General features: G+C 33.4%; 1 protein-coding gene and 1 pseudogene across 5 annotated transcripts in view; both read left to right on the top strand.

Annotated features, from left to right (window-relative positions):
- Positions 1–25,519, top strand: part of CSMD3 (CUB and Sushi multiple domains 3) — a 1,170,304-nt gene that overhangs the window by 911,655 nt on the left and 233,130 nt on the right. For all 5 annotated transcript variants that reach the window (XM_025871014.2, XM_073893120.1, XM_073893119.1 and 2 more), the window contains 2 exons: positions 1,911–2,098; positions 12,272–12,466. In XM_025871014.2, the coding sequence (XP_025726799.1) occupies positions 1,911–2,098; positions 12,272–12,466 (383 nt within the window). The remainder of the gene's footprint in view (positions 1–1,910; positions 2,099–12,271; positions 12,467–25,519) is intronic.
- On the top strand, positions 13,006–13,612 carry LOC141372873 (small ribosomal subunit protein mS31 pseudogene; annotated as a pseudogene).

Below are 25,519 nucleotides of genomic sequence, written 5' to 3'. Positions count from 1 at the left end.
AGCTGTGTCATTTATTATGTGACCCTAGAGAGATCACTGACATTCAGGGCCTTAGTGTACTCATTGGGAAAATGGAAATGATAATCCCTTCCTTATACCACAGGATTATTGACAAGACCAACTTAATATTTATGAAACTGCCTTATAAAATAGAATGTCCTATTAGAATGTACTCTCCTTTTTTTTTTTTTTTCAGGAGAAATAGTCATTACAGCTAGAACTCTAAAATTTCCTAAAAAAAAAAAAAAGACTTCTTTGTTTTATTCTCATTTTTAAAGAAGTTACAAAGCAATATTTCAAAGTACTTATTTAGGCCCAAACTAGAAATTAAAAAGAAATGGGCTTCAGTCCATTGTTAAATAGGCTTTTGGGTTTCTGAGGATAATACATACAGCTATATCATTTATAAAGCACTTGCTTCTAGTGATTCTGCCAACAGTAATGTAGGTAAGGAAGTTGTAATATGCATTAAATCTTAATGCTGCAAGAAATGTAGTTCAAAAAGGTTGTGTTTTACCCCAGAAGGGTAGTAACAAAATAAGGCCTTATCCTCTGATTTCTGCTATATTACAGCAAAAATTGCCAAAATTTAGGCCTTATACCCACCAAAAGATTTCAAGAGTAATTAATTGATTTAGACTTAATGAAGATAGATACTGAATAAATTAAACAGAATAGAACAATGTGGTGGTCCCCTAACTTTCTCATGTTATGGGGCCCCTTATTTATTGAAGTTTAGAAACCCTGCATTACACCAGTCTTTCTTCACTATTTATGCACAGGTAAACTATCTGGATTCCTGTCCCTTATACATGCATACGAAAAGATTTAGAATTGTTGTGGAAATTTAACCTCTATAAATCCAGTAGATTTGGAAAGAACATTTCTTACAAGTTTCTTATTTATATGCAAAGATGATAAAATTTGACAAGATAGTTTTTCCACTGATAGATGTTTAACAATTGCAAGCTTTACTGGTTTTATTTAATATCATGAACTTGTTGACTTTTCTTAATGACCCAACTGAGTCCATCCTTTTCTCTGCTACAGTATGATCTAGGTAATAGACAAATGTTTGTATGTCTTTGGCTTCTAAATATTTGGATTCTACAATCATTATGGGACAATTATCATACTTCTGAAGGTTGTTAAGGCAAATCTGGAATATCAAAACATTGATTTGAATAATTTACATGCTAAAATGTCCTTATTTACACATTATTTAATTTTGACAAACAGGGTGTTGGTTTGATTTCTCTTACATCAAGTTCTAAAAGAAGAAAATATATTTACTTTCAGGAAAAAGAATACCTAATACAATGTGCAGGACTTCATTTGAGGATTTAAATGTAAATTTTGTATTTCAAACTTTTGCTGGAATCGGATATGTAGAGTTGAATTTTAAACAGCAAATATGCTTGTAAATTTTGAAGTTCAAGTCAAATAGTATCATTGACAAAGAAAAAAGGTTGCATTTTCATGATGCAAAATATCTGGATGAAAAATTTTTAAAATAGATGTCCTCCAAGTTTAATGGATATAAAGTAACTTACATAAGGATATGTAACTAACAAGGGCAGAAGCAAGACTTGAACTTAATATCTCTGACTCCAAACCTCGTATTTCTAATTTCATTAGAAATTGCCTTACTATCATTTGTATTCCCTGTTGACACAGTGACAACTTAGAAATATTTGAAAATATCAAGATGTCTTTTCTCTCTTGCACTGCTTTGATATTCATATTCAATGTGTTGCCCGGTAAATTTTCAACTTAGTTTTCGTTGATGAGGTCTGTTATTTTTAAAGATATTGACTGAATTAATATATGATTATTGACTATTACACTTAACACCTTAGCAGTAATCAGTCCAATTCCTTTTCTCTCTTTCTCCCTCTCTCTTTTTTTAGTTTTAGCATAGAACCTAACTATGACTTCCTCTATATATATGACGGACCAGACAGTAATAGCCCGCTGATTGGAAGTTTTCAAGACAGCAAGTTACCAGAGAGAATAGAGAGCAGCTCAAATACTATGCATTTGGCTTTTCGGAGTGATGGATCTGTTAGTTACACTGGATTTCATTTAGAATATAAAGGTAAATGTGAACATTAGATTTCAGCAGCATGATTTAGATTGTATTTTATACAGGAAAATAATTCTGTATTGGCCATTGTCAGTGGTTAGTTATCTGTGTATTTCTTAATGCAGATTACCTACAATTCATCTTATAAAAGGGCTCTCACTGTAGACTTTTCCTATCAGTGAGAAGGAAATTAGCATTTCTCTAATTACTACCAAAGGAAATGTATCAGGCAAACAAATTAGCAATTAGTACATTGTGGTAGTTGGCTAAGACCACAAAATATTTAAAAAAACAACATTAACAAATTTTTTTGGAAGCTGAAGCTTCACTCATCTTTATTCAGAGACTACTCTCAGTGATAAGGAGAACAAAGTATACTGATAATTACATTTCAGAAAATGTCTAAAGATATTTGAATGTGTCAATATTCAGAATAGAGAAAATAAAATATAGTGATAATTATAACATTTTAGAATATTTCTGCAAATATTTAAATGAATTACAATGCCTATGTATGTTTATAAATACATTTTTCTTAACTTTTATTCTATGACTATGAGAAAAAATAGATCTTAGTTGTTTAAATTAAAATTTTTTTTCCAATAATTGAGTTCAAAAATGATATACTGATAATTTATCTCAAGTTATCAATTGAGTACTAAAATATATATTTTGGATTTGTTACCACTTTTTTATTATGAAATATTTTCAATAACTGAAGATTATACAGAATAACAAAACAAACTTCATAGTATCCACCATCCAACCTGACAAACCTTAATATTGTGCCATATTTGCTTCAGATCTCTTTATTCTTGTCTTAAGAAATATAATATTAAATATACAATTGAAACTCCTTTTGCATTTGCCATGGAACGGGGTGGGGGTATGTCTCTTCAAGTCTATCAAAAGAAGTAAAGATTAATCCCACAACTTTACATGGCATGGTTTAAGGAAGGCTTTTGTAGGGAGAGGGAAAACACAAATTAGCAATATACAGATGCTTGGAATCCTCCAATAGCTCCAACAAAATTTGGGAATGCATGCCGAGGCCATGTTATCTACTGGATATAGAAATGATGTGGATTTCATTACATTGGAAAGGCTGAGCCCTCTATGAGTCTCTCATCTTACAGAGGAAAGTAAGAAAATGGCCTTATCAGTGAAAGAATTTATAAGCTGCTTGACACCAGACAGGATTTGGGGTGCCAGCTATTTATTGGGGGTCTCTGCAAATGCTGGCTGCTCCAAACCAGAGGACTCCGGAGAAGTTTAGGTCTTCTAACTATGGTCTTAATGCAGGGTTGAACTTAAGCACCATGCCAATCTCTACATGTGGAAGGGCCTCCCCACACCATACACCAGGCAGGCAGGACCCAACTAGCTGGCTATCCAGGCAAACCATAATGAGCACTCTACTATAGTTGTTTTTTTTTTTTTTTTTTATGACTATAGCTTTAAAACAAGTACTGATATGAGGTAAGCAGATTACCCTACCTTACCCTTCTTCAAAATGGTCTTGGTGTCTATTAACCTTTATAACTTCTATTTTGCTTTTAGAATTAAGTTCTTTCTGTCTGTTGAATTTGATTGGGACTGCATTGTATTTATAAATTATTTAGAATAAATTGAACTATGTATGATATTTAATCTTTTCATCTACTATTATGGCATATCTCTCAATTTACTCATACCTTCCTCGTTGCCTTTCAGTAATAGTTTACAATTTTCTTTATAAATTTTTCTCATCTAAATCTTAAATGTCTTGTAGTTTCCATTGTAATTAATCTCACTTTCTATTAGATTTTACTGGTTGTTGCTAATACATGGGTTTTTGTAATTACTTAGTCTCTAGCAAACTGGCTTAAGTCTTTCATCAGTTATCATAATTTTTCTATGGATTTTTTGGGATGTTTTATGCCAACAGTGACAGTTCTGTTTTGTTGTATTTGTTTGTTTGTTTTTCTAGTCTATATGCTCCCCCACCCCTCACCCCCTTGGCTTAATGATCAGGATAAGAAAGTCAGTACCACATCAAATTAAAACAGTGGTAGCCATTGTTCTGTCATTACTGACTTTTTTTTTTTGTCATTACTGATTTTAAAGAGAATACATCTAATGTTTTACCTTTAAGTATGATATTTACTATTGGTTGTGGTAATGCTAATAAGGGCTAACATTTTTTAACTCATTGTTTTCAGAGACATTTCAAAGTTATTTACATGTAAAAATCATTTACCTCTATGAATGAAGAAGTTTTAGTACAACAACGTTCAGTAATTTGCCCGGTTATGTGGCAGAGCTAAGATTTGATGCAGAGTGGGCTCCAGAATCCCAGCATTGACATTCTTACCCAAAATGTTACATTACCTAGATATATATTTTATCAATTATAGGAAGTTCCCTTCCATTCCTGATTTACTAAAAATCGCTTAATCATATGGGATTTAATTTTATCAACTGTGGGACACCTGGTTGGCTCAGTCTGTTACGTGTCTGCCTTCAGCTCAGGTCCTGATCCCAGGGTTCTGGGATCCAGTCCGGAACCAGAACCAGGCTCCTTGCTCTGCAGGAAGCCTGATTCTCCCTCTGCCTGCTTCTGCCCCTGCTTGTGCTCTCTCTCTCTGACAAATAAATAAATAAAATCTTTAAAAAAATATTTTATCAACTGCTTTTTCATCAACTATTGAAAATATTACAAGGTTTTCCTTTGTGAAACTCTTAATTTGGTAAATTATATTATACTTTTTCTAACATTAAAACATCTTCACATTCATAGGATAAAAGCGATTTCCTTTTTTTTTTGCTTTTATTATACTTTGCTGATTTCAGTGCATTAAAATATTAAATTTTTGTAATAATGGCATATATTGCCATGGGCTTATTACCATCGATTAAAAATTTATTATCTTTGATCTCTTACCATGAGATTAGTCTGTAATTTTCCTTCCTTACACTTGTCTTTGTCTAGTTTTGATCAACATTATACAACCCTCTAACTTTGGGAGCATTTTTATTTTCTAGTATTTAGAATAGTCTGTATGAGCTAGGAACCATCTGTTTCTTAAACATTTGCTAGAAATTTCCTGTAAAAATAGGGACTTGGTGATTTCATGTAGTAGAATTTTGTGGTTATATATCTATCCAGTTTTGCTACTTTATCTTAGATTTTTGAGTCTGTTTTCTAAGAATTATTTTCATCCATCCAAGTTTTCAAGTGTATTGGCATAAAACTATTTTCAGTATTTTCTTATTTTATTTGTTGCTGTATGTTTTTATTAACATTGTTTAGGATGTGTGTTAATATTGCTTTTATTCATAGTATTTATTCCCTTCTATTTTCTCTGGATTTGCTTTCCCTTTTTTCTAGTTTATTGAAATAAATACTTAACTTATTAATACTCAGATTTTTTCTCTTCTAATATGAACTTTTGTGGCTATAACTTTTTTCTAAGTACGATTTTACATGCTTTGCAAAAGTTTTAAAGTGTAGAGCTTCATTATTAATCATTCTAAACTTGTCCTAATACCACTGCATTGATTTTTTTTCTGTTTGTTATTTAGAAATAACGTCAATTAATTTCAATCTATATATAATTATACATTTTTAATTTACTTGCACTGTGGTAAGATATGTATGATTCCAATTGCTGGGCATGACTGCTGTATGGCCTGTGGTATGGTCAATTATTATGCCTGTCCCTGTGTGCTAGGCAAAAAGAGCACGATTTAATTGATGGGTGAAAGTTTATATATATATCCATTAAATTAAGCCCTCCAATTATATTTCTCAAATATTTATATCTTCACTATTTTTTTAAAAATCTCCTTGGTCAAGTGATCATTGAGACACTTGGACATATCTATTATAATTCTTAATTTTTAACTTTTTTCTTAAAATTTTGACCATTTTTGTTTTATGTATTATGGGAACTTATTTTCAAGTACATATGAATTATATTTTTCTTTTCTTTTATTGGTGCATTGAATTTACTCCATTTATATTTATTTGCCTTTCAGATCTTATTTCTACTCTTTTTGTAATTTCATTTTTTTTCTTTTCTCAAATAACCATATAATCACCTGATACTTTGTTTATTCACGTTTATTTACCATATGCACCCCCATTTACTCCACTAACTCCCCACACATATGCTGAAATACAAGCTTCTTAAGAGCAAGAACTCTGTTATTCACTGCTGTACAATTAATGCCTTTCAACAGTGCCTACACATCATAATTGGGTGGTAATTATTGAAATGATTGGTTTTGAGCAGCTACAAGAGGTGTTTTCTCATTTTAAATCAAGTCATAATTAGAAACATAGAATAATAACATTATTGAAAAATAAGATCTTAGAGATGCATTTCTGTCCTGCATTTTATAAAGAGAACTTGGCTCTTTAGGAATATCTTCTTGTATCTGCCAGCAAACAGGCTTCTAAATAAGACCTATTTAAAAGGAAAAGAAAAAGGAAAGGAAAGGTAAAGAAAAGAAAGAAAGGAAAGAGGAAAGGAAAGGAGGAAGGAAGCAGGCAAGCAAAGAAGGAAAAAAAAACTGGAAGCAAGCCAGTACAGCTAGGTCCTACTGTAAAACATTTCCAGAGATCACTAGGAGAAAAGATACAGGAAAAATGCCACTAATTCTACCCTGCTCAGGGCAGATGGTACTAACTGATTCCAGCATTAGGTCCTGTGGAAACAGGAACTGACATCACAGTCCTTTCTCTACCAACATTCCAGGCAGCCATTCCCAAATCCATGTAGTTAAGCAGTTGAGATAAAACCTACTCTCCATTTTTCTTAGCTAACTGTACGTGCATTCCTACTTCCCAGCTTGATCCATTTCCATGTCTCATTATTTCCAATTCCTAAGATTTACGCTGCCTTAGGAAAAGGGCCACAGATGCAAATTTTTTAAAAGATAAAACTATTCATTATGTACCTAATCTATTCTAGGTACAATGATCAGCTCTTTTTAATCAATTATCTCTATCCTTCCTATGAGCAGGTACACTTATAAATGCAACAAAAATACTAAAGTAACAGAATTGGGTGCTAAGTATTGCTACCCCTATTTTACAAATGACAAAACTAAGGATCAGATTATTAAAAAGTTATAGGAAACGACATAAATTATTATTACTACTAAGAATAAAGGCAAATAAAAATATAAAATACAGAGAGAAATACATAATCATGCCATGAACTTCAGTCTTCCTGGACCCTACAATTACTCCCCACCATGCTTAGCTACTACACCAATACTCACTTAGACACAATTTCATGAAGTCTTATTTTATACTTATATTTATACTCCAAAGAGTATTTCTTCTGATGTTAGTATCAAGTTCATGGCACTCCGTAAATCCAACCTAATTAATTCTCTGGACTGGTCCTCACAATTCTCATCCATGGGGAAGTTCCATTCCCCACTTCAGGGTCCCCAGGGTCTTTTTCATCAGCCTCCCTATTTCCTATCCTCATTTCAAAAAACGTTACCTCTTTAATTGTCTAGTTTCTTAAAGCTAATAAAATGGTCCTTATGTCTATTTCTGCCATAGACACCTCAGAATTTTCCTAAAATATGCACCCCCCCCCAAATAAACTGACATATGCATTGAGACCCTGGATGGTAAAAAGAGTTTCCCTTTGTCATTTGTAATACATGTCCTGTACCTTCACTTGAGCATGTTCTGTTGGCACTGAAAAGTAAAGCTTTTAAGTCTTGACTCACTCTAAATACATAATAATGTTTTTAGTAGGCCTTTAATTTAAACGCAACACCTACCTCTATTAGAGCTCACACCAGAGTATAGTTACCACTGCTTGTGTTCAGATCTTTCTCTCCATTTCCCCCTTGAAGACAGACATTGAATCTTATTTTTGCTTGTGTGCAAATACACAGTAGTTGTGCAATGAACCAATGCTATATTTGAACATTGCAAAAACACAAGCCTGCTAACATGGATTCTGGAAGGAATAGCACTTTTCACTTATGTAAAGCAAATTGTGGATATGCTTTTATGTTGTAGACAATAGTAAACTGGAGCAGGAAGTAGAAGTTTGGGGCTGAAGGGAAGACGTTTGGCTAATTTTAAAACAATGTCTCCATGAAGAGTTCAAATCAGGCCTAGTCTCCATTGTAATTTCAATGAGATATAATATTAACAAACTTACAGTGGAATAAATATTTAGAGTTTAAACAGTGCTCTCATTTGCATTGTTTTAATATTAAGACCATTTTAGGTTATAATGTTAATAAGTGTGTCTTAAATATTCATAATTACAACATTTATATAAATGTGACTCATATAGTAGTAATATTTGTATTCTTTTAACAAAATATATTGATTCTGATGGAGAGAGAATATACAGTTTTGTGCTACAGAAGGAGACCTCCTGGCAGCTGGTGTTTTAGCTAGCAAGGGATGCCAATTTATAGACACCAATACGTACAGTGGAAGACTTATGACTGGTTGTTTATATATGGTATAAGTTAGCCACTTGCTCCAAGAACCTTAACAGTATCATAAATTACATTCTAAATTAACATACCAATTTAAGATATTTTTTTCACAGAGCAACTTATTACATTTCAATGTTACCCTGAGGTATTCTGGGGGCAATTGTTTAATTTCCCTTGCAGAAATACTTTCCAAAGTAAGAGAGATACATGTATGGCTTATACTTATTCTCTAAAAGCACCCTGGGACTTGAGTTCTTAGGTGAGCTCTCATGCTAATAATAGGGAGGCCTCGTGGGACTGATTATGATCAGATGAGGGAAATATAATGCATATACATCTTGAAGGGAGCTTAGTTCTTAGTGGGCTGAATTCATGCTAGCCAGAATATGCCCATCCACACATGTTCACTATCCTGGAAATAACAGGCAGTTACATACTCTGGTCACCCTTGAAAACCAAAAATAACATATAACTACTTATGATTATACAGACTGACATTATTCATAATAATGGCCCCTTCATGAGCGTATAGCTCTATGTGGGAATAAATTTTGAAGTAGAATCCCTTTTATGATTCTTTTTCTCCCAGAAAAAAAAATTATTTATAAATCAATCATTACATATGAATTCAACAAACATAATTATCACTGTCTTGTGCAAAGTATGATAAAAAACTTCATAGTGTTATAGACATGCTTGTTATATATATTTATATATTATCACAACATCTGTCTGTTTTCAGGAATAGAATGGAAATAAGAGCATAATAAAGTTTTAATTTTTCCAATTGAATCTTCTCTCAAGGCACAGTATATGGCTTTCTAATGTCATTTTTTTTTTCATTAAAATAAGCATTTAGGACACTGTAATTGCTGGTGGAAAAACTCTGAAAAATAAATGCTTTGTAAAAATTTTTTAAAAACCATATCTAAGATATAAGCTTTATTGCTTATGCTTTATCTTGCAGCAGACATCTTATATGCTTTATTTGGAGAATATAAGGCAAGGGAGTTTTTTTGCCTAGGATCTATTCAGTAGGCAAACTACTGTGAAGGCAAACAAAATTAATTATTAATAAAAATAATAATATCAACCTGTCTGCCTCACAGTCTTTTTTTTTTTTTTTCCAAAAACTCAAATCGCCTTTCCATCTACTGCCTAGACCTTTGCATAAGAATTCTCCAGGTGTTTCCAAAATTACCAGACAATTGCTATGGCAGACCTGGAAATAAACAAGGGCCGTATTATTCATAGAAAGCTATTCACCAAGGATTTAATGTAATGTGTAAACATAATAATGAGATAAATGAATCCTCTCAAAATGAGGCTAGCAATATAAAATTGTTGCAGAGGCAATATATTTCATTTGTTGGCCATATTTCCCTTTCTTCAAAAAGTAGGACATTTGCAATATAGATTCCCTGATATGGCATTGAAACTATTGGGAAAACTTTAAAGAATGAAAAAGCAAACTTTTCAAAAGATGAATATTAGGTGGTTACACCTGACAAAGGGATGAATCCTTTTAACCAGTAACTTCAATTCTTCCTTTTCCCTCAAGGGACTTTGCTCAATTTCACGAAGGCCAGCTATAAATGCTAGGTTTCTGATCTGCCTAAAAGTTATGTTGTGTTTCCCTGCCTTTTTAAGGAAAGGCTCAATGTACAGTTTTCCTTTTTAAAGTAAACAAACCAACTCCTGGAACACTAAAGTCCCGTTCTTAGTAACCAAATTGAGTATTCGCACCGCTGGTTCTTTTTGGAAAATGGTATTCTGTGAATATTTTACCAGGGAAGAAATATAGTTTGTTGGATTGAGAAGTGATTTTTATTGTGAATTCTGAATAATATGTAGGGTGCAAATTTCATGTGTGTGCATCTGTGTATATGCACTTAGAAAAAGATCAAGTTATTTAGCTTTGGATTGAAACTCAGGCATCAGGTTTATCCGACTTGCACACTCGTCCCCTTAAAGAGCTTTGTCTCTCTTTCACCTAGTCAGGTCATTTCTCTCTCGATGCTCAGCTTAGATGTCAATTCTTCAGGAAGATTCCTGAATGCTTCCCCTTACGCCATAATCATTACAGTTACAAGCATTTATTTAATATAATTAATAAACTGTAAATGCCATGTTGGCCAGAATATATTCTGGTTGTCCACTGCTATATTTCCAGTTTGTTGGGTAGCGTGGGCTCTAAAGTACTTATTGGAAAAAAAAGGAAAGAAAGAAAGCAGAACTTCGTTCCTTTGATAGTCTATTTAAATCACTTCAATGTTTGGTTCTGCCATTTCCTCTTTAGTTGAGTTGGGAGAAATCTTGTATAATGTTCTTTCTAAAGCACCAATTTCTCCTCATTTCCTATGAATGTTGAAGTACTTTGAACTCTGTAAACTCTTATGAATGGAAGAAATATATTCCTACTGTTGCAGTTAATCAGAGTTGGATATATTACAATAAAATAATTTCTGTGATAGCCAAACACTAAGATATTGTTGACTTAAATCCCAGTGATTCCATGAGTCATGTGCAGAGATGCACCCACCTCCTGGCTTCCCATGAACATAAAATAAATTCTAATGTAGAAAATCACATTTGTTATCCTGAACTTGTGGTGGCCCTTACATTTTTGTACTATTTCTTAAGGAATCTATAATAATAATAATAATAGAAATATTAAGACATTTGTTTTAGAGCTTATTCCCAAAAATGGATGAACTAATCTTTCTGTTTCTCTACATATTTTCAAAATGTTCATGTTCTGTCACTCTTTAGTTCACTATCTGGGTGCACAGAAAACTTTTAGTGCCTTTGTTGTGAATGGACTTAATATTCAATGTGTCTGTTAGTGTTAACTTTAAAAGTACTTGACTTTTGGACACCTGGGTGGCTCAGTCAATTAAGCACAGGCCTTCGGCTCAGGTCATGATCCCAGCGTCCTGGGATGGAGTCCCGCCTCAGGCTCCTTGCTCAACGGGGAGCCTGCTTCTTCCTCTGCCTGCCATTCTCCCTGCTTGTGTGCTCTCATGTGCTCTCTCTCTCTCCCTCTCTCTCTCTGACAGATAAATAAAATCTTAAAATAAATAAATAGATAAATAAATAAAAGTACTTGACTTTAACATAGACTCTCTGCTCCAAAAGATCATGGTTTGTATGTCATAAAGATTTTGCTGCTATTTGATAATGGGCAGATCTCTGACAGGAATGGGGAATAACTATAAGAGATGGGTTACAAGAAATGATTTCAGGGTAGAGAAAATTTTACCTTCCTCCCAGTGGTGAAATGAGCTGAGCTCAACATAGGCAGTAGTATCACTTCCTGGTTCAGTCACAAGGAATGAGTGTACATTATTTGGGAGAAGAGCTTTTAAATAAATATTAAATAAAGAAATAAGTACTTCTTTTCCAATCATTTAAAATATTTATGCATGGATTATAGCATATTATAATTTATAATAAACTCTAAAACTCTATGCTTGACTGTATATTAGATGAGTCTTAATAAGACTAATGAAAAGTTTTATTCTCTTACTCATCAATATGAATTAGCAAAATGTCAGGTATGATTTTGGGCTACTTTGTACTTTGAGCCCTCAAACAGAAGCAGAAAGGGTGCTGGTACTTTCCCATCTGTTTAGAAATAGAAATAAAGAAATATTAAAGGTTTCAAAGGAAATAGTATCTTAAAGCAATTCATTTTATATCAACACTGTTTTTCAGCAAAACTTCGAGAGTCCTGCTTTGATCCAGGCAATATAATGAACGGCACAAGACTTGGAATGGATTATAAATTAGGGTCAACAGTCACCTATTACTGTGATGCTGGTTATGTTCTTCAAGGTTATTCGACACTCACCTGTATCATGGGAGATGATGGAAGACCTGGATGGAATAGAGCCTTACCAAGTTGTCATGGTAAGAAACATTTTTTTTTTTTTTTGCTGAGTTTTTATTATTAGACAGAATCAGGAAATATTTAAAGCCATTTCTCTATTTTTAAAAATCAACCACTTAACATTCAATCTACAAGTGTGGTATAGGCCATGCAGAGATTTTATCAAGGATTTTTAAATTGGATTCATTAAAGAAATGGTTTTGGAAAAGTGCTTATATTCCCAGGTGTCTCTAAAGCACTGCACACATTATTGTAGGCGAGCTCTCTGAGCATAAGGGTATTGCCTGTTGTATTCTGTGTTCAGGACTTAGAGGAGTGCCTGAAAAGATTAGGTGCTCAGAAGATATTGGCTGAGTAAATGAAGAATGAACACACCGAAAATGACCTTTCAACAAAATAGAGAAATGCAGTGACTTAAATATTATCAAGAACTGGTGATAAGTCTTTATCCAAACTACACATTTCTCCTAAAAATTATGGTTGCCTAAAAATGAAAACCATGTTGGAGCTGCTGAGGAAGCTCTAGTTGGCAGGGGGGTGGGGTTCAAGCACAAAGTAAAATGGAGGAGGACCTAAAATTAGTTTCAGTAACAAAATATCAGATATGTAAGTTACCATATCTGCCACAGCTAAAGTTAGTAGGAGACCAGGGCATCAGATGCAGTTTGATGCAGGAACTGGCAGTGATCATAGCCAAAAGACTGCTGATCTGAGGGAAAAATTTAGGAAAAATATATTCAAGGGGAAGAGACTTACTGTTTTTGAGATTAAGGAAGTCACTGGAGAGGCATCAGACACAGAGACATCACCCACCCATAGGGCGTAGAATTTGCTAAGTGTTTAGCCATAGTAAATGAACAGCCCACTCAGAATTCTGAAAAGTTGATCCAGTGAACACAAGAGGGGAAACTGTGGGAGTCCCCAGTTAACAGTGGAGCAGGTTGTGATGATGATGGTTCATGAATATATATTTCTGGATAAATTCCAGGAGGATTTTCCAAAACAAGGACCCATTTGCCACTTCATGGACCTAGTGACCCATGGTCTTTCCAAAACCCATACCTGAGTGTTAAATAGGAAATCCAACACAGTGGTTTAAAAATTATTTTAATGAAAAACAGGACATCCTAAAATAAAGCTATATACAGTTCAATTGCAGACCATAGAAATTTTTATTTCAAGCCTTTGAAGATGGATTTTATAACTAAATAAAATAATATTGCATGTTGAAAAATCATATGCTTGCATACAACTCTATGAGGATAGAGGTATAGTGAAAAGTAAAAAAAAAAAACAACAACAACAACAAACAGTTCAGTAAGGAGAGAGAAACAATGATATCACTGTGGAAAGTTACCACAGACTCCATAGTCAGGTGAATGATCCTAATGCATTGTACAAAACTGACATGGAGATGATATCATCTAGTGCAGATTTTCCAAACCAGGGCTCACCAGCAGTGAGTCATAAAATCAATTCACTGGGTCATGACCAGCATTTTTATAATTGATATAACATTGAATAAGGTAAAATAATTAAAATAAAATAAAAGATAAATATATAAAAAGAAGAGAAAAATATTATAATTCAAAGACCATAGTAAAGATAAGTATTGTTTTGTGGGACTTTTTTCAGCTACGTATAGAGAGATGAATAAAATACAATGAATATACCCATGTGATGTGTGTGTGTATGAGTACATGTACATGTGTATGTGTATATTGCCAATACAATAATGTATATTTCTTACTATGAATTTCAGTGAAAAAAAGCAACAATTTTGATCTGATGATTAAAAGTATGGAATTTTGGTGTTTGTTGCACATAGTAATTTTTTCTCATTGTATAACGTTTTCACATATTAGAATTATGTACGTATGATTTCCGACTTTCATAGGTCATCTAACCTTTCTGTCCCTCATCTCTAAAATGGGGGTAATTGAAATTCTTTACTTCATAATGTTGCAATAAGAAATAAAGAAATGGTACATATCTACTAAACGGTCATTCTGTTAATAACAGAACAGCCAGTTAATTCTTAATTGATGGCTTCATCTATTAGAGGATAAAGGGAATAAAAGGAGAAATAATTACTTTGGATTTACTTCTGCCAAAGAGAAAAAAACAACTGATGACAGGAAAGTTTATAGAAAGCTTAAGAGAAAGAGTGATTATATTGTCTTAAAATTCAGAGGCATGTAAAAGAGAAATCTGTATATAGCCAGAAAATTCATTAAAATAACATGGAAAATTTCCAGGTGCCAGACAAGAAATAACCAAAATCCTGATAGAGAAAAACCAAAGGATACAGAAAACCATAGATCAAAAGGGTAGGTGTTAATCAATGGGATAAATTATTAAATACATGGTTTTCAATGACTTAGCTGAAAAAGTCAGGAGCACCAGAGTAAAGTATGCATTCACCAAGAATATGCCTGCCTAAAATAATCCTATTTCTTTCCAATAGGTTTCTATATTGATAGGTCATAGAAATATTAATTTCAGCATGGAATATGCCATAATATAAACAAATGATCCTTCCTAACCAAAAAATTTCATGGGATCAATTATAGCCTAATTAAGTATATTTCATGTTGGTGACTAGTCCTATCTACAAACAAGAGAGAGGGAAGAGTAGACCTGGGTTCAAATCCTCTTACTACATCTATGACCTCTGGCAAGCCAAGCCTTGATTTTTAAATTCCTAAAACTGGATCATAGTTATTAATTCAATAGGTTATTGTGAATATTCAATTAATTGCAGTACATACTGAGGGCCTAGTAAATTTCCCAGCAAATACTGGAATATTAATACATTTGATTTTCAAAGTGTTCTAAAAGAATCACAGCACTGGAAAACATGCATTGCACTTTGCATTGCATGTTATATTTAGTGGAATTAGTATATTTCTGTCATTTTAACATTAATTAAATCTAATTTATTAATGTTATTATATGGATACACATTTACTCCTAAAAATAGCACAAATGTTTAGTACTTTTTAAATTCCTTAAGAATAATCTTCACTATCAATTGAGTTTGATATGCCTAGATTTTTACCCATAATACCAAGACACTATGGAAAAAAGTTATTCCGTAAATACTTTATGCTTGTTAATACCTTAATTAACTTAATACCATAAATACCTTAACCATGTTAAAAATATGACCACAACTGATAATTTTTAGTATAGGAAAGGGGGGAGGAAAGGTCCATGTTTTAGAACTAGGTCTATTTAACTCTAAACAATGATTTAAAAACAAGAGAAAACCTAAAATCAGCTATGTGACCTTACACAATTTATTTTGTGTATCTAATCATGAGATGATACTGTATAATTTGTAAGGTTGTTGGGAGAATTATATTAAATAACTTACTTAAAACATTTGGTTCTGAGTTTTCTGGCTGGCTCATTTGGTAGAGTATGCAACTCTTAATCTTGGAGTCATGAGTTCAAGCCTCATATTGTGCCTAGAGCTTACTTAAAAATTATAAACACAATAAAATATAAAAAATAAATTAAAAATACATTTGGTTCTGAAGCCGTTACTGTCTCATAAGGAGAGCTTAATATATTTTAGTTTCTTGATCACGCTCACATGTATCTATTTGTTTTCCCTCATAGTAATTATACAGAAATCCAAAATACACAGAACTGGCTTTCAGATTTAATAATTTAATACTTTAAAGTCAAAATTAGTGGGTAAAGCATGTGCAATAGAGCCAGAGGGTTTGTTATTCATAAGGATAATTTTTAAATTAAGATATATTTTGCATTTTTATCAAAGTAAAATATACATGTGATAACTAAGAAAATAATATAATATAGGTTTCCATTTAAAGTAATTTAAAGCAATGGTCACCTGCCCCACGCCACCCTCTATTCTGCTATTCCTCAGCTGAGTCTTCTAATAATTTCTACTTCTCTTCAATATTCCAGAATTAAGTTATTTTTGTGTATTCTAGCAAATGCCGTTGTCATATATTGTTTATGCCTCTGTTTTTAATTTCATTAATGCTTGAGAATTAGATTGTCAGGCTCTGATGCTTTTCATGTTAAGTCTTACCCCGCAGTAAAATTTTGACTACTGTCTCTGAGAACATGAGCAGGAAATCTGGACTGACTGAAAGTCTTTGCTTTACAGTATGTAAGTAGGGAGCTATTAGACTATAATCCCTAAGTGCCAAAATAAGGAAAGCTTTTTATTTTATTTTTTACATAAAAGCGAACACCAACATGACCATACTTTGTAAACTCTTTAAATGCAGTGTTTTGATTTTTCTTATAATGTTTCACTCTGGAAGACTATAAACTCATAAGGTCTTGGGCTACATATAACTTTTTAACATTCAATGCATTAATTTATACAAGCAGGCTCTCAGTAAATATTTTTAACCTGAACTGAACCACAAGAATTTACTCTATTTTAGAAGATAGTTTTTTTTTTTTATCATGGTTTAAGATTGTGTACATTTTAAATCTGAAGAAAATATTTTCAAGAGCTTATGTTGGACACTGGGAGATTGTATTTGTCAGAAGTAGATCCGAAATGATAGCATCCTGTGGTAAGTCCTGCTCAGTGATGAGAAACCCTGCAGTTTATCTCATGGAGAATGTTACATGTATTAAATGATAGCAAAACCAAATATCTGTACCTGCAATTCACTTTGCGATTAAAAAAAATGTGTTTGGAAAATAATTTCTTCCCTTCTTATTTTTCACACTTTGACAAGTATCTGTTGAAACTCTGTGTTACTTTAGTTATCTATAGACACACTGGATCAACATAGAAGTCCTGTTGTTCTTATCCATAAAATGACTCAATATTATGTAAAGATAATGCAACACAAATAATGGCAGATTCCATATTTTTCCCTTAATGTTCATTACTTGATTTATTTCATCTAATGGCATTGCAGCTGTTAATATAAACACACCTTTACCTTGATCTAGGGCATCAGCTATCTCTTACCTCTTAGTCTCTCTTCTAGCTAGTTTCTCCCTTTCCCATGTTCCCCAATAAAATCTCTTATGAACACAACAAAGTAATCTTTCAAACAAATGTCAGATTGGGGCTCCAGGATGGCTCAGTTGGTTGAGCGTTTGACTCTTGATTTTGACTCAGGTCATGGTCTCTGGATCATGGGATTGAGCCCTGTGTTGGGCTCTGCACTCAGTTCGGAGTCTGTTTGGGATTCTCTCTCTCCCTCTCCCTCTGTTCTTCCTCCTGCTCACATGCTCTCTTTCTCTCCAAATAAATATGCAAATAAAGAAAATCTCTTAAAAAATAAAAAATAAAAACATACGTTAAATTATATCAAAATCCACCATTGGCTTTCTAAATCTGAGTAAACTCCATAGATCTTATAACATGAAGTTCCACTTAATCTGTCTATATAAACTCTGACCTCTTTTCTCCCTCTCTACTATACTCTTTGGGCCACAAAGCCTCCTGGATGTTTCTTGAAATCACTGTTCACACTTCTGCCTCAGAGCTTTTGCACTTGCTGTCCTTTCTATCTGAATGCTTTTTCCCCAGCATTCTGGCTGAAGCTCTCAGATTTCCTTTAGGCATGTCTTAGTAGCTGAAAAACATTCCAACTTACCCTCCCCTTGCTCCCTAAAACTTCCAGGATGGAATCAAATAAATCTAAAGTTGAAATAATAGGTCCTTGGTAAAGATATCTCTGGTGTGTGTAAAGCCCCAGTTATTTTAGAGCCTTAGAACTCTGAAAGGTAAATCATTAAATTTGGGAGTACTAGCCATAGTACTAATACAATATTTTTTAATTGAGGTGTAATTGACATACATTATATTTGTTTCAGGTATACAACATAATGATTTGATATTTGTATACACTGTAAAATGTTCACCACAATAAGTATAGTTTAAATCCATCACCATACAGTTTACAATTCTTTTATGATAAGTAATTTTAAGTCTACTCTCTTAGCAACTTTCAAATATGCAAGACAGTATTATTAACTATATCATCATGCTATACAATACATACCCATGACTTATTTATTTTATAACTGGACCAATGCCATATTCTTGATCTTTTCTATTGCTATAGCATACAGTGAGCATTCAATTGACAGCTAATTAGAATAATAAGACCCTAAGAATAAACATATTTGGAGAATATGTTAGAGAGAATAGAAGAGATGGTATCATACATTCCTTTTTTTCAGGCATTCAAAAGTACCAATTATATGCCTGGTCCTGCACTAACTATGAATTCAATATGGTTCTTGCCTTTAGAGAATTTATAATCAGATGAAATAAAGCCGGTGAGGTCAATTGCTAGAAATAAAAACAGAGTGCTGAGAGCACGGCGTGGAGGTGCATCTGACCCAGTCACAAAGAGAAATCAGAGAAGTCTTCCTTATGAAAGAGATACATGAACTGAATATTAAAAATATAAAGAAGGAACCAGGTGAAGTACAAGACATAAGGAGATGCTGTGTTTCACACCTAGGGTTGAGCATTTATAAACATGAAGAAGCAAGAGCAAACCAGAGAAAGTAGATAGAATTTCAAGCAGCTCAACTGGGCAAGCCCATAGAGAGGACTGAGAAGAGATAATAACTTGTCTGTGTTGAGAACAGTTGGAAGTTTTGTATACATATTATTTTATGCCTTACTACAACTCCATGAATTAGGGACTGCTAATATTCTCATTTTACAGATGAGGAAACCAAGACACAAGGACAGGTTCAGTCACTTGCTCAAAGTCATAGTTGCCTGCCAGTCATGTTTTGGAGTCCAGTCTTAATCACTGCCCTCTGATTAATGACCTTGCATTGATCTTTTTTATATCTCTGAAGCCTAACAGTTATCGCATATTGCAGGTGGTTAAATGTTTCACGAATGGATGCATGGCATCAAAAATAAGTGGTGAGATTTCCCCACTTATTTCTGAAATCTTCCTCCAAGCTAAGTATGAGAATTAAGAAAAAGTAAATTCCTACCAATAACTAATAAAAAGTGTTCATCTGAAAAGCATTTTTGCATTTCATCTGAAACACAACCTTACACAGATACCCTAACAGATATAGTCAGTGTTAGTTATTTTGAACATCTGCACCATTATTTTCAATCCCTCTGTTTCTCTCATGTTAATGTAGTCTTAGATTCTGGGGGAAAAAAAGATTATGTAACTCAGTCACTGATGACTATAAGTCTGTCCAAAGTACATACACAAGAGTGTTATGATTAGACATCCAGTAGTCATCTGATACCATTCATTGTTCAACTTCCAACTCTATGTGGAATAATAAAATCTTTATAAAATAATAATAATAAATAAATAAATGGAGAGCCCTTTGCACTATCAACTGAAGAGAAAATGTGGAACAAACAAATAAAAAATAAAAAGTTCATTTTATAATTGTAGCTCTCCAACTTTACAGTTATCTCTCATTAGTAACATCATATGACCTTTTAATTAAATCATACTGCTTTAGTGTATGAAGTAGATAACTCAACTTTTATTCCAGATCTTCTGCTTAAACGGCATGCTTGCCTTGGGCTAATCTCTTATTCCAAATGTCCTTAAGGTTTATAGAATTTTTTTGAGATTTGAAACAAGTCTGGAGTCCCATTGCATTATAAATGAATATAGACATTATGTAATCTAATATACTGAGCCATTTAGCATTTGATGCCATTTAAATATGTGACATAATTAAAGCATGTGGATGAAAGACTCATAAAACAAAGGCCTAGTGGTAAATTATTTCTGAGTATCATCAAATATCTGCCTTTCATTAGCTATACATAGGAATTTTGTTCACAGACATAATATACAGATTATGTGTCAGAATCATGTTCTACAAAGAAGTATAATGTATTTTCTATTTTTTTTAAGTAAGCTCTAAGGCCCAGTGAGGGGCTTGAACTTATGACCCCTAAATCAAGAGTCACATGCTCTCCCAACTGAGTCAGCCAGGCACCCCAAATGTATTTTCTATTTTAAAAATTTAAAGTAGTATTGAGATAAAACCAAAGCATGTTTCATTTTCATATGGGGGGGGTGGAATATTATTTAAAATGAAACTGGAAGGAAAGCTTATGTGATTGAGCACCTGCTATTTCCAGGCACTCTTACATTATCACTCCAGTTGGCCTCCTGCATGCTAGTCTAGAGAATCATTAGCATTGTTATAAATAAATCCCTGCTGCTATGAATTCTGGAGCATACTATGTAGAGTCACCTATGTAAGAAGCAATTTAATTGCAAATCAATGCTTATAATTCAAAACATATTTTCTTGTGACCACTGACTTGGAGCTCATATTTAAATCACCACTTTTATTTTCTCTGCCTTTGGCATCTCAGCCACTATGCCATACCTCCAGAATGGTAGTTGCATGGCCTCTCATTATGCTTAGAAACCCCCGTTCTCCACCACCATGTAGTTTTTATACTTAAGTCAGACTTCAAACATGCCTCCCTAATGTGTTACACGTTTTTACAGAAAAACAGAAAAATAATTTATTTATACAGAATATTGAATCAACCCAGAGTTTTTCTCCTTACATATAAAGAAAGTAAAGCATACAACAGTAACTATTCATAGTCATATTGAGAATCAAACTGTATTAAGTAAGGAATGGCATTAGGATAATAAAACAACAGATCTAAGGATAGCCAAATCTTTACTTTTGTTGGCAAAACAAATACACTACTAAAAAGTTCAACCCACAAAACCCAGAGAGAAAGAAAGCAGGTTTATTACTGAATAAGCATATTTGGAATGTAATGAACAGGGCAGGCTGCCTGTGAAAGATGCTACAAAGACTGGACAGAATCTCATACAAATGTATAAAGAAAGAACAAGTAACTCTTCTTTTAACTCCTTGAGAGACATATCGGTGTAACTTGTCTCTGTATACCTTGTGACTACACTTTTTAAGAACCCTTAGTTAATTTCTGAAGTATGTTTCCAGAAGGCCAGCAGTCTTGCACTGTAAAATCAAAAAGTTGGGCCTATTATGTTTTAAAAGAGACACCCAAAAGGAGATTGCTGCTTTCTTCCCCTTTATTAAACATAGAACATTTCATTTTACACTTATGTTCAGCCAGAGAGCTTTTCACTTCAAGACATACACATAAAAAAAAGACAATACAGAGCTCTCTGTGCAATAGGGAACAAATTCTTAATCCCAAATCCCAAAACCAGTCAGATTGAAATGTATGGGAGAGTTAGTGAGTAAATCTGAACCATAATCAGGTTCTAAATAGTTTCAAGCCTAAGCCAACCCCAAGACAGGGTATTTCTCCCCACATTCTTAATCTGAGTTTTAGGATATTTCTGATTCAGGGAAGAATTGATCTGTCCTGTTAGGAAGAGAGACAAAAGAGCAAGAAGGAAAGGGTTCTCCAATGCAACTCATATTTTCCAGATCTTCATAGGCCAAAGCAACAATCCCTGAGCCAAGCCCCCTTAAGGAAAAGAGAAGACAAAAAATTACAAAGGTAAAAAGAGGTGAGTTGGGAGGAATCTAATTAGAATAGGGTTTCTTTTTTGTGTGATGATGAATCCTATCCCAGAATTATCTTTTTAGGTGTATAAAATATAATAAAGCACATGGGCATGGAAGATAAACTGATTATATTGAAACACAGTCATCCAAGTACTTAAAATCTATAATTGAAAAAACAAATTTTGATGTAATAATATATGCTTCCTAATTATTGTCTTAAATTATAAGTTCTAGCAAATCTAATAACTACTTGAGGTATCTGCAACAATTATAATGTAATATAAAAATATCTGTAATTCCTGTTGGTGACAAAGTCCCAGTGGTTTGCTGCTGATGTTTGAAATTAAATGAAATGGGGGCGCCTGGGTGGCTCAGATGGTTAAGCGTCTGCCTTCGGCTCAGGTCATGATCCCAGAGTCCTGGGATCGAGTTCCGCATCGGGCTCCCTGCTCCTTGGGAGTCTGCTTCTCCCTCTGCTTCTCTCTCTCTCTCTCCCTCCCTCTGTCTCTCATGAATGGATAAATAAAATCTTAAAAATAAATAAATAAATAAAAATAAAAATAAAAGTTAAAAAAAAAAGAAATGAAATGAAATGGTAAAATTCAGTTAGAAAAAAAATTCCATAAGAATTGGAAAACATAAACATTTTTTCCCCATCCAAATTCATGAAACAAGAAAAAAGAACCCCTGAGCTGTAAGGAAGAGGAGAAAATGGGCCAATTTTTCCTCCTTTTCACTGTTAACATTGGCTCTTGTTTCCCCCTGGACTTCTAAAGGATAAGGAGTGTAAAATTAGAGGACCACATCCACAGTGATTGTTAACAGCTGAGCACAGTGACCCCAAACCGCCCCAACACACACACACCACCTCTTGAGACAACAGCTGAATTGAAGATGTAGGTCCCTCTGCCTTTGGGATGGAGTAGGGAAATGAAGAGGAGAGGAAAATAAAAGGCATGAGCTCCTCCTGGAAGGAACAATGCTCTGGGAGAATCACTAAATGGCATTCCTCTCTCTCTCAAGGGAAGAGCTTGGCAGAAACACCAGGTAAGTTTCCTCCTGCCCTTTCTCTAAACTTTGTATTCCTTCCTGGGATTGATGAGATTAGTTCATCCTCCTAAGGCCTTTATGAAACCCACATTATATCACCTCCAGAAGATTCTGTGGGGTCAGAGAGTTGCTTAATTCATTTTATCTAGGCCCACACCATATAGCATATCTATCAGACATTTCCTGTTCCAGGTCCAGTTTGAAATTTCCTCTCCTCCAAAGTTAGAAGGAAATAGTCAGTCAGTAAATAGTGAAGCTGGGATTCAAAACTAAATCTTGTAGATTCCAAAGCTTTGGGTTTTATATAGCATTTGCTATGCTACCCTAAGCAAATGGTTTGAAAAATCTGAGTTTTACATTCCATGCATTTAGTTAGCAGCAAGATAGCAATATACTGTATATTTTAGTTTTCCTAATATTTATAACATATTTATTAGAAGTCCATTATATAAACAGACACTGTGCTAGGCTCCAGAGGTATAAATAGTGTATTAAAAGAAATAGAAACTTTGACTTAATAGATTTTTGGAGTTAAGAGAGACAGACCGTATATAAGTAAGTGGCTTTATATAAATATAAATATGAATATAAATATAAAACAAGTTGTAATCAGTGTCCTGAACATAATGGAATGCTGTATGATGAGATCCTCTGAACTAGTCTGGAAGACAGGGAAGACTTTCCTGAGAAATCAATGTTTGTCAAGTAATCAGGCAGGGGTAATAAATTGTCACAGATGATTTTTTTTCCCCTCTAAGCTCATTTTGTACTAATATATTAGCTGTTTTAAAACAATTTTTTAAACAATAAAAGACTGCCATCACTTAAAATCAATGAGTTAGAAATCAGAAACTAGGCAATGAAAAGGGATTTTAGTTTTTAAAAAACATCAACAATTCAGCTAAAATCATTTTAAGAATTTGTCTTCCCATATACATTTTTCTACAAAATCACAGATTAGTGATTGCTAGGGACTTGGGAGTATAGGAAATAGGGAGTGACTGCCAATGAGTATAGGAATTCTTTTGGGGATGACAGAAATATTTTAAATTAGATAGAGGGTTGGTTACACAACTTTGTGAATATGCTAAAAAAAACAAAACACTCAATTATATACTTTAAAAGGGTGAATTTTATGGTATGTGAATTATACCTCAATGTTAAAAATGAGTGTCATAGTATCACAGATGAACTACTAACACCCATACTATTAGTAGAATTTATATATGGTAGCATGGCAAATCTATCCAAGGAATATAGCTATTCATAGGTCTATGTCATAGGATGATTCTTCTTTCTCTAAGAATACACTCTGTTGGAGAACACAGCTCATCGAGCACTGGGGCATGAAGGGAAGGCCTTCCTAGCCAGCAAAATCAAATGAGTGAGTCCAGGCAATCAGTGAGGTGACAGATGTAGAAGCTCATATCCTACTAAGTTTACTGAGTGAGTGATTAAAATGGTTTACAAGCCACTGATTACAACATGGAGATGGATTTTTTTTTTTTTAGTGTTAAACAAGAGTGTGGAATTTTACCACAAAATTAATTCACAAGTAATAAAGACTGATTTTTGCTTGTGTTTTTTGTTTTTTTAGGTGAACAGATGAGGCAATAGGAAACTCATGGCAATATTATCTTTAGTTTTCCAGATAAATTAATGTGAATGTATCAGAACTGATGGAGAAGAAAATGAAAATCAAAATAAATAAGTTACTTAGAGTAACAGTTTATAATTTAAAGAAATATTTATTACCATTATGCTAGAATAGCCTTATTGGAGGCTTATCATCTAAGACAGATAAACAAAATGAAATGCTTATAGAGCAGACATGAAGAGAAGCATGAAATGAATGGCTGGAAAAAAAGAAATGAATGGCTGAATAATTAGATTTTTTTTTTCTACTAAGAACAAGGTTTTAAACAAAGGAGGGAAGAAGCAATAGTAATTTTAATCTACAAGTCAATACTGGGAATATTAGCTGTCTGCATTATAAATTTAATTCCAGAGTTTAAGGGTTATGAAAGGACTCTCTTAAAAAAAAAAAAAAAAAAAAGCTCAACGGGAGATATAGCTTTCAAACATGTTCTATACCAGGATTTTTGATTTGTGACATTCAATCAGGCTATATCAGGGCATAAGTAATTTACTAGAAGTGGGCCAGCATTTTGTAAGGTACAGCAGTTCTTTCAAACTGAAGGAGTCACAGGCCACATCTAGTAAATTACTGATTTAATATACCGTATTGCTCTTTTGTGACCTACAAGAATTCATCACTTTTAAAAGTACCTAACTTGCTTTCTGAGAAAAATTTATATATTACATAATAATTTTCATTATAGAGTATATTTGATAATAAATTATACACAAGTGAAAAGACAGATTTGAAATTGCAAGCAGCTCAAGGCTGTGTTGCATGTATTATAAAGTCTCTAAGATATGTGGACATTCAAATAGTACCTCTTCCATAAAAATGGTTTGGGATTCTTCTATTTCACTAACTGGGAAGTTACTTCTTGTTCTCCTTC

The sequence above is a fragment of the Callorhinus ursinus genome, unplaced genomic scaffold (assembly GCF_003265705.2).
Source record: "Callorhinus ursinus isolate GAN/ISIS: 27379988/994484 unplaced genomic scaffold, GSC_fseal_2.0 scaffold5, whole genome shotgun sequence".
NCBI classification, from domain to species: domain Eukaryota; kingdom Metazoa; phylum Chordata; class Mammalia; order Carnivora; family Otariidae; genus Callorhinus; species Callorhinus ursinus.
The sequence above is the reverse complement of the archived record's forward strand: the minus strand, read 5'-3'. Positions and strand labels throughout refer to the sequence as shown.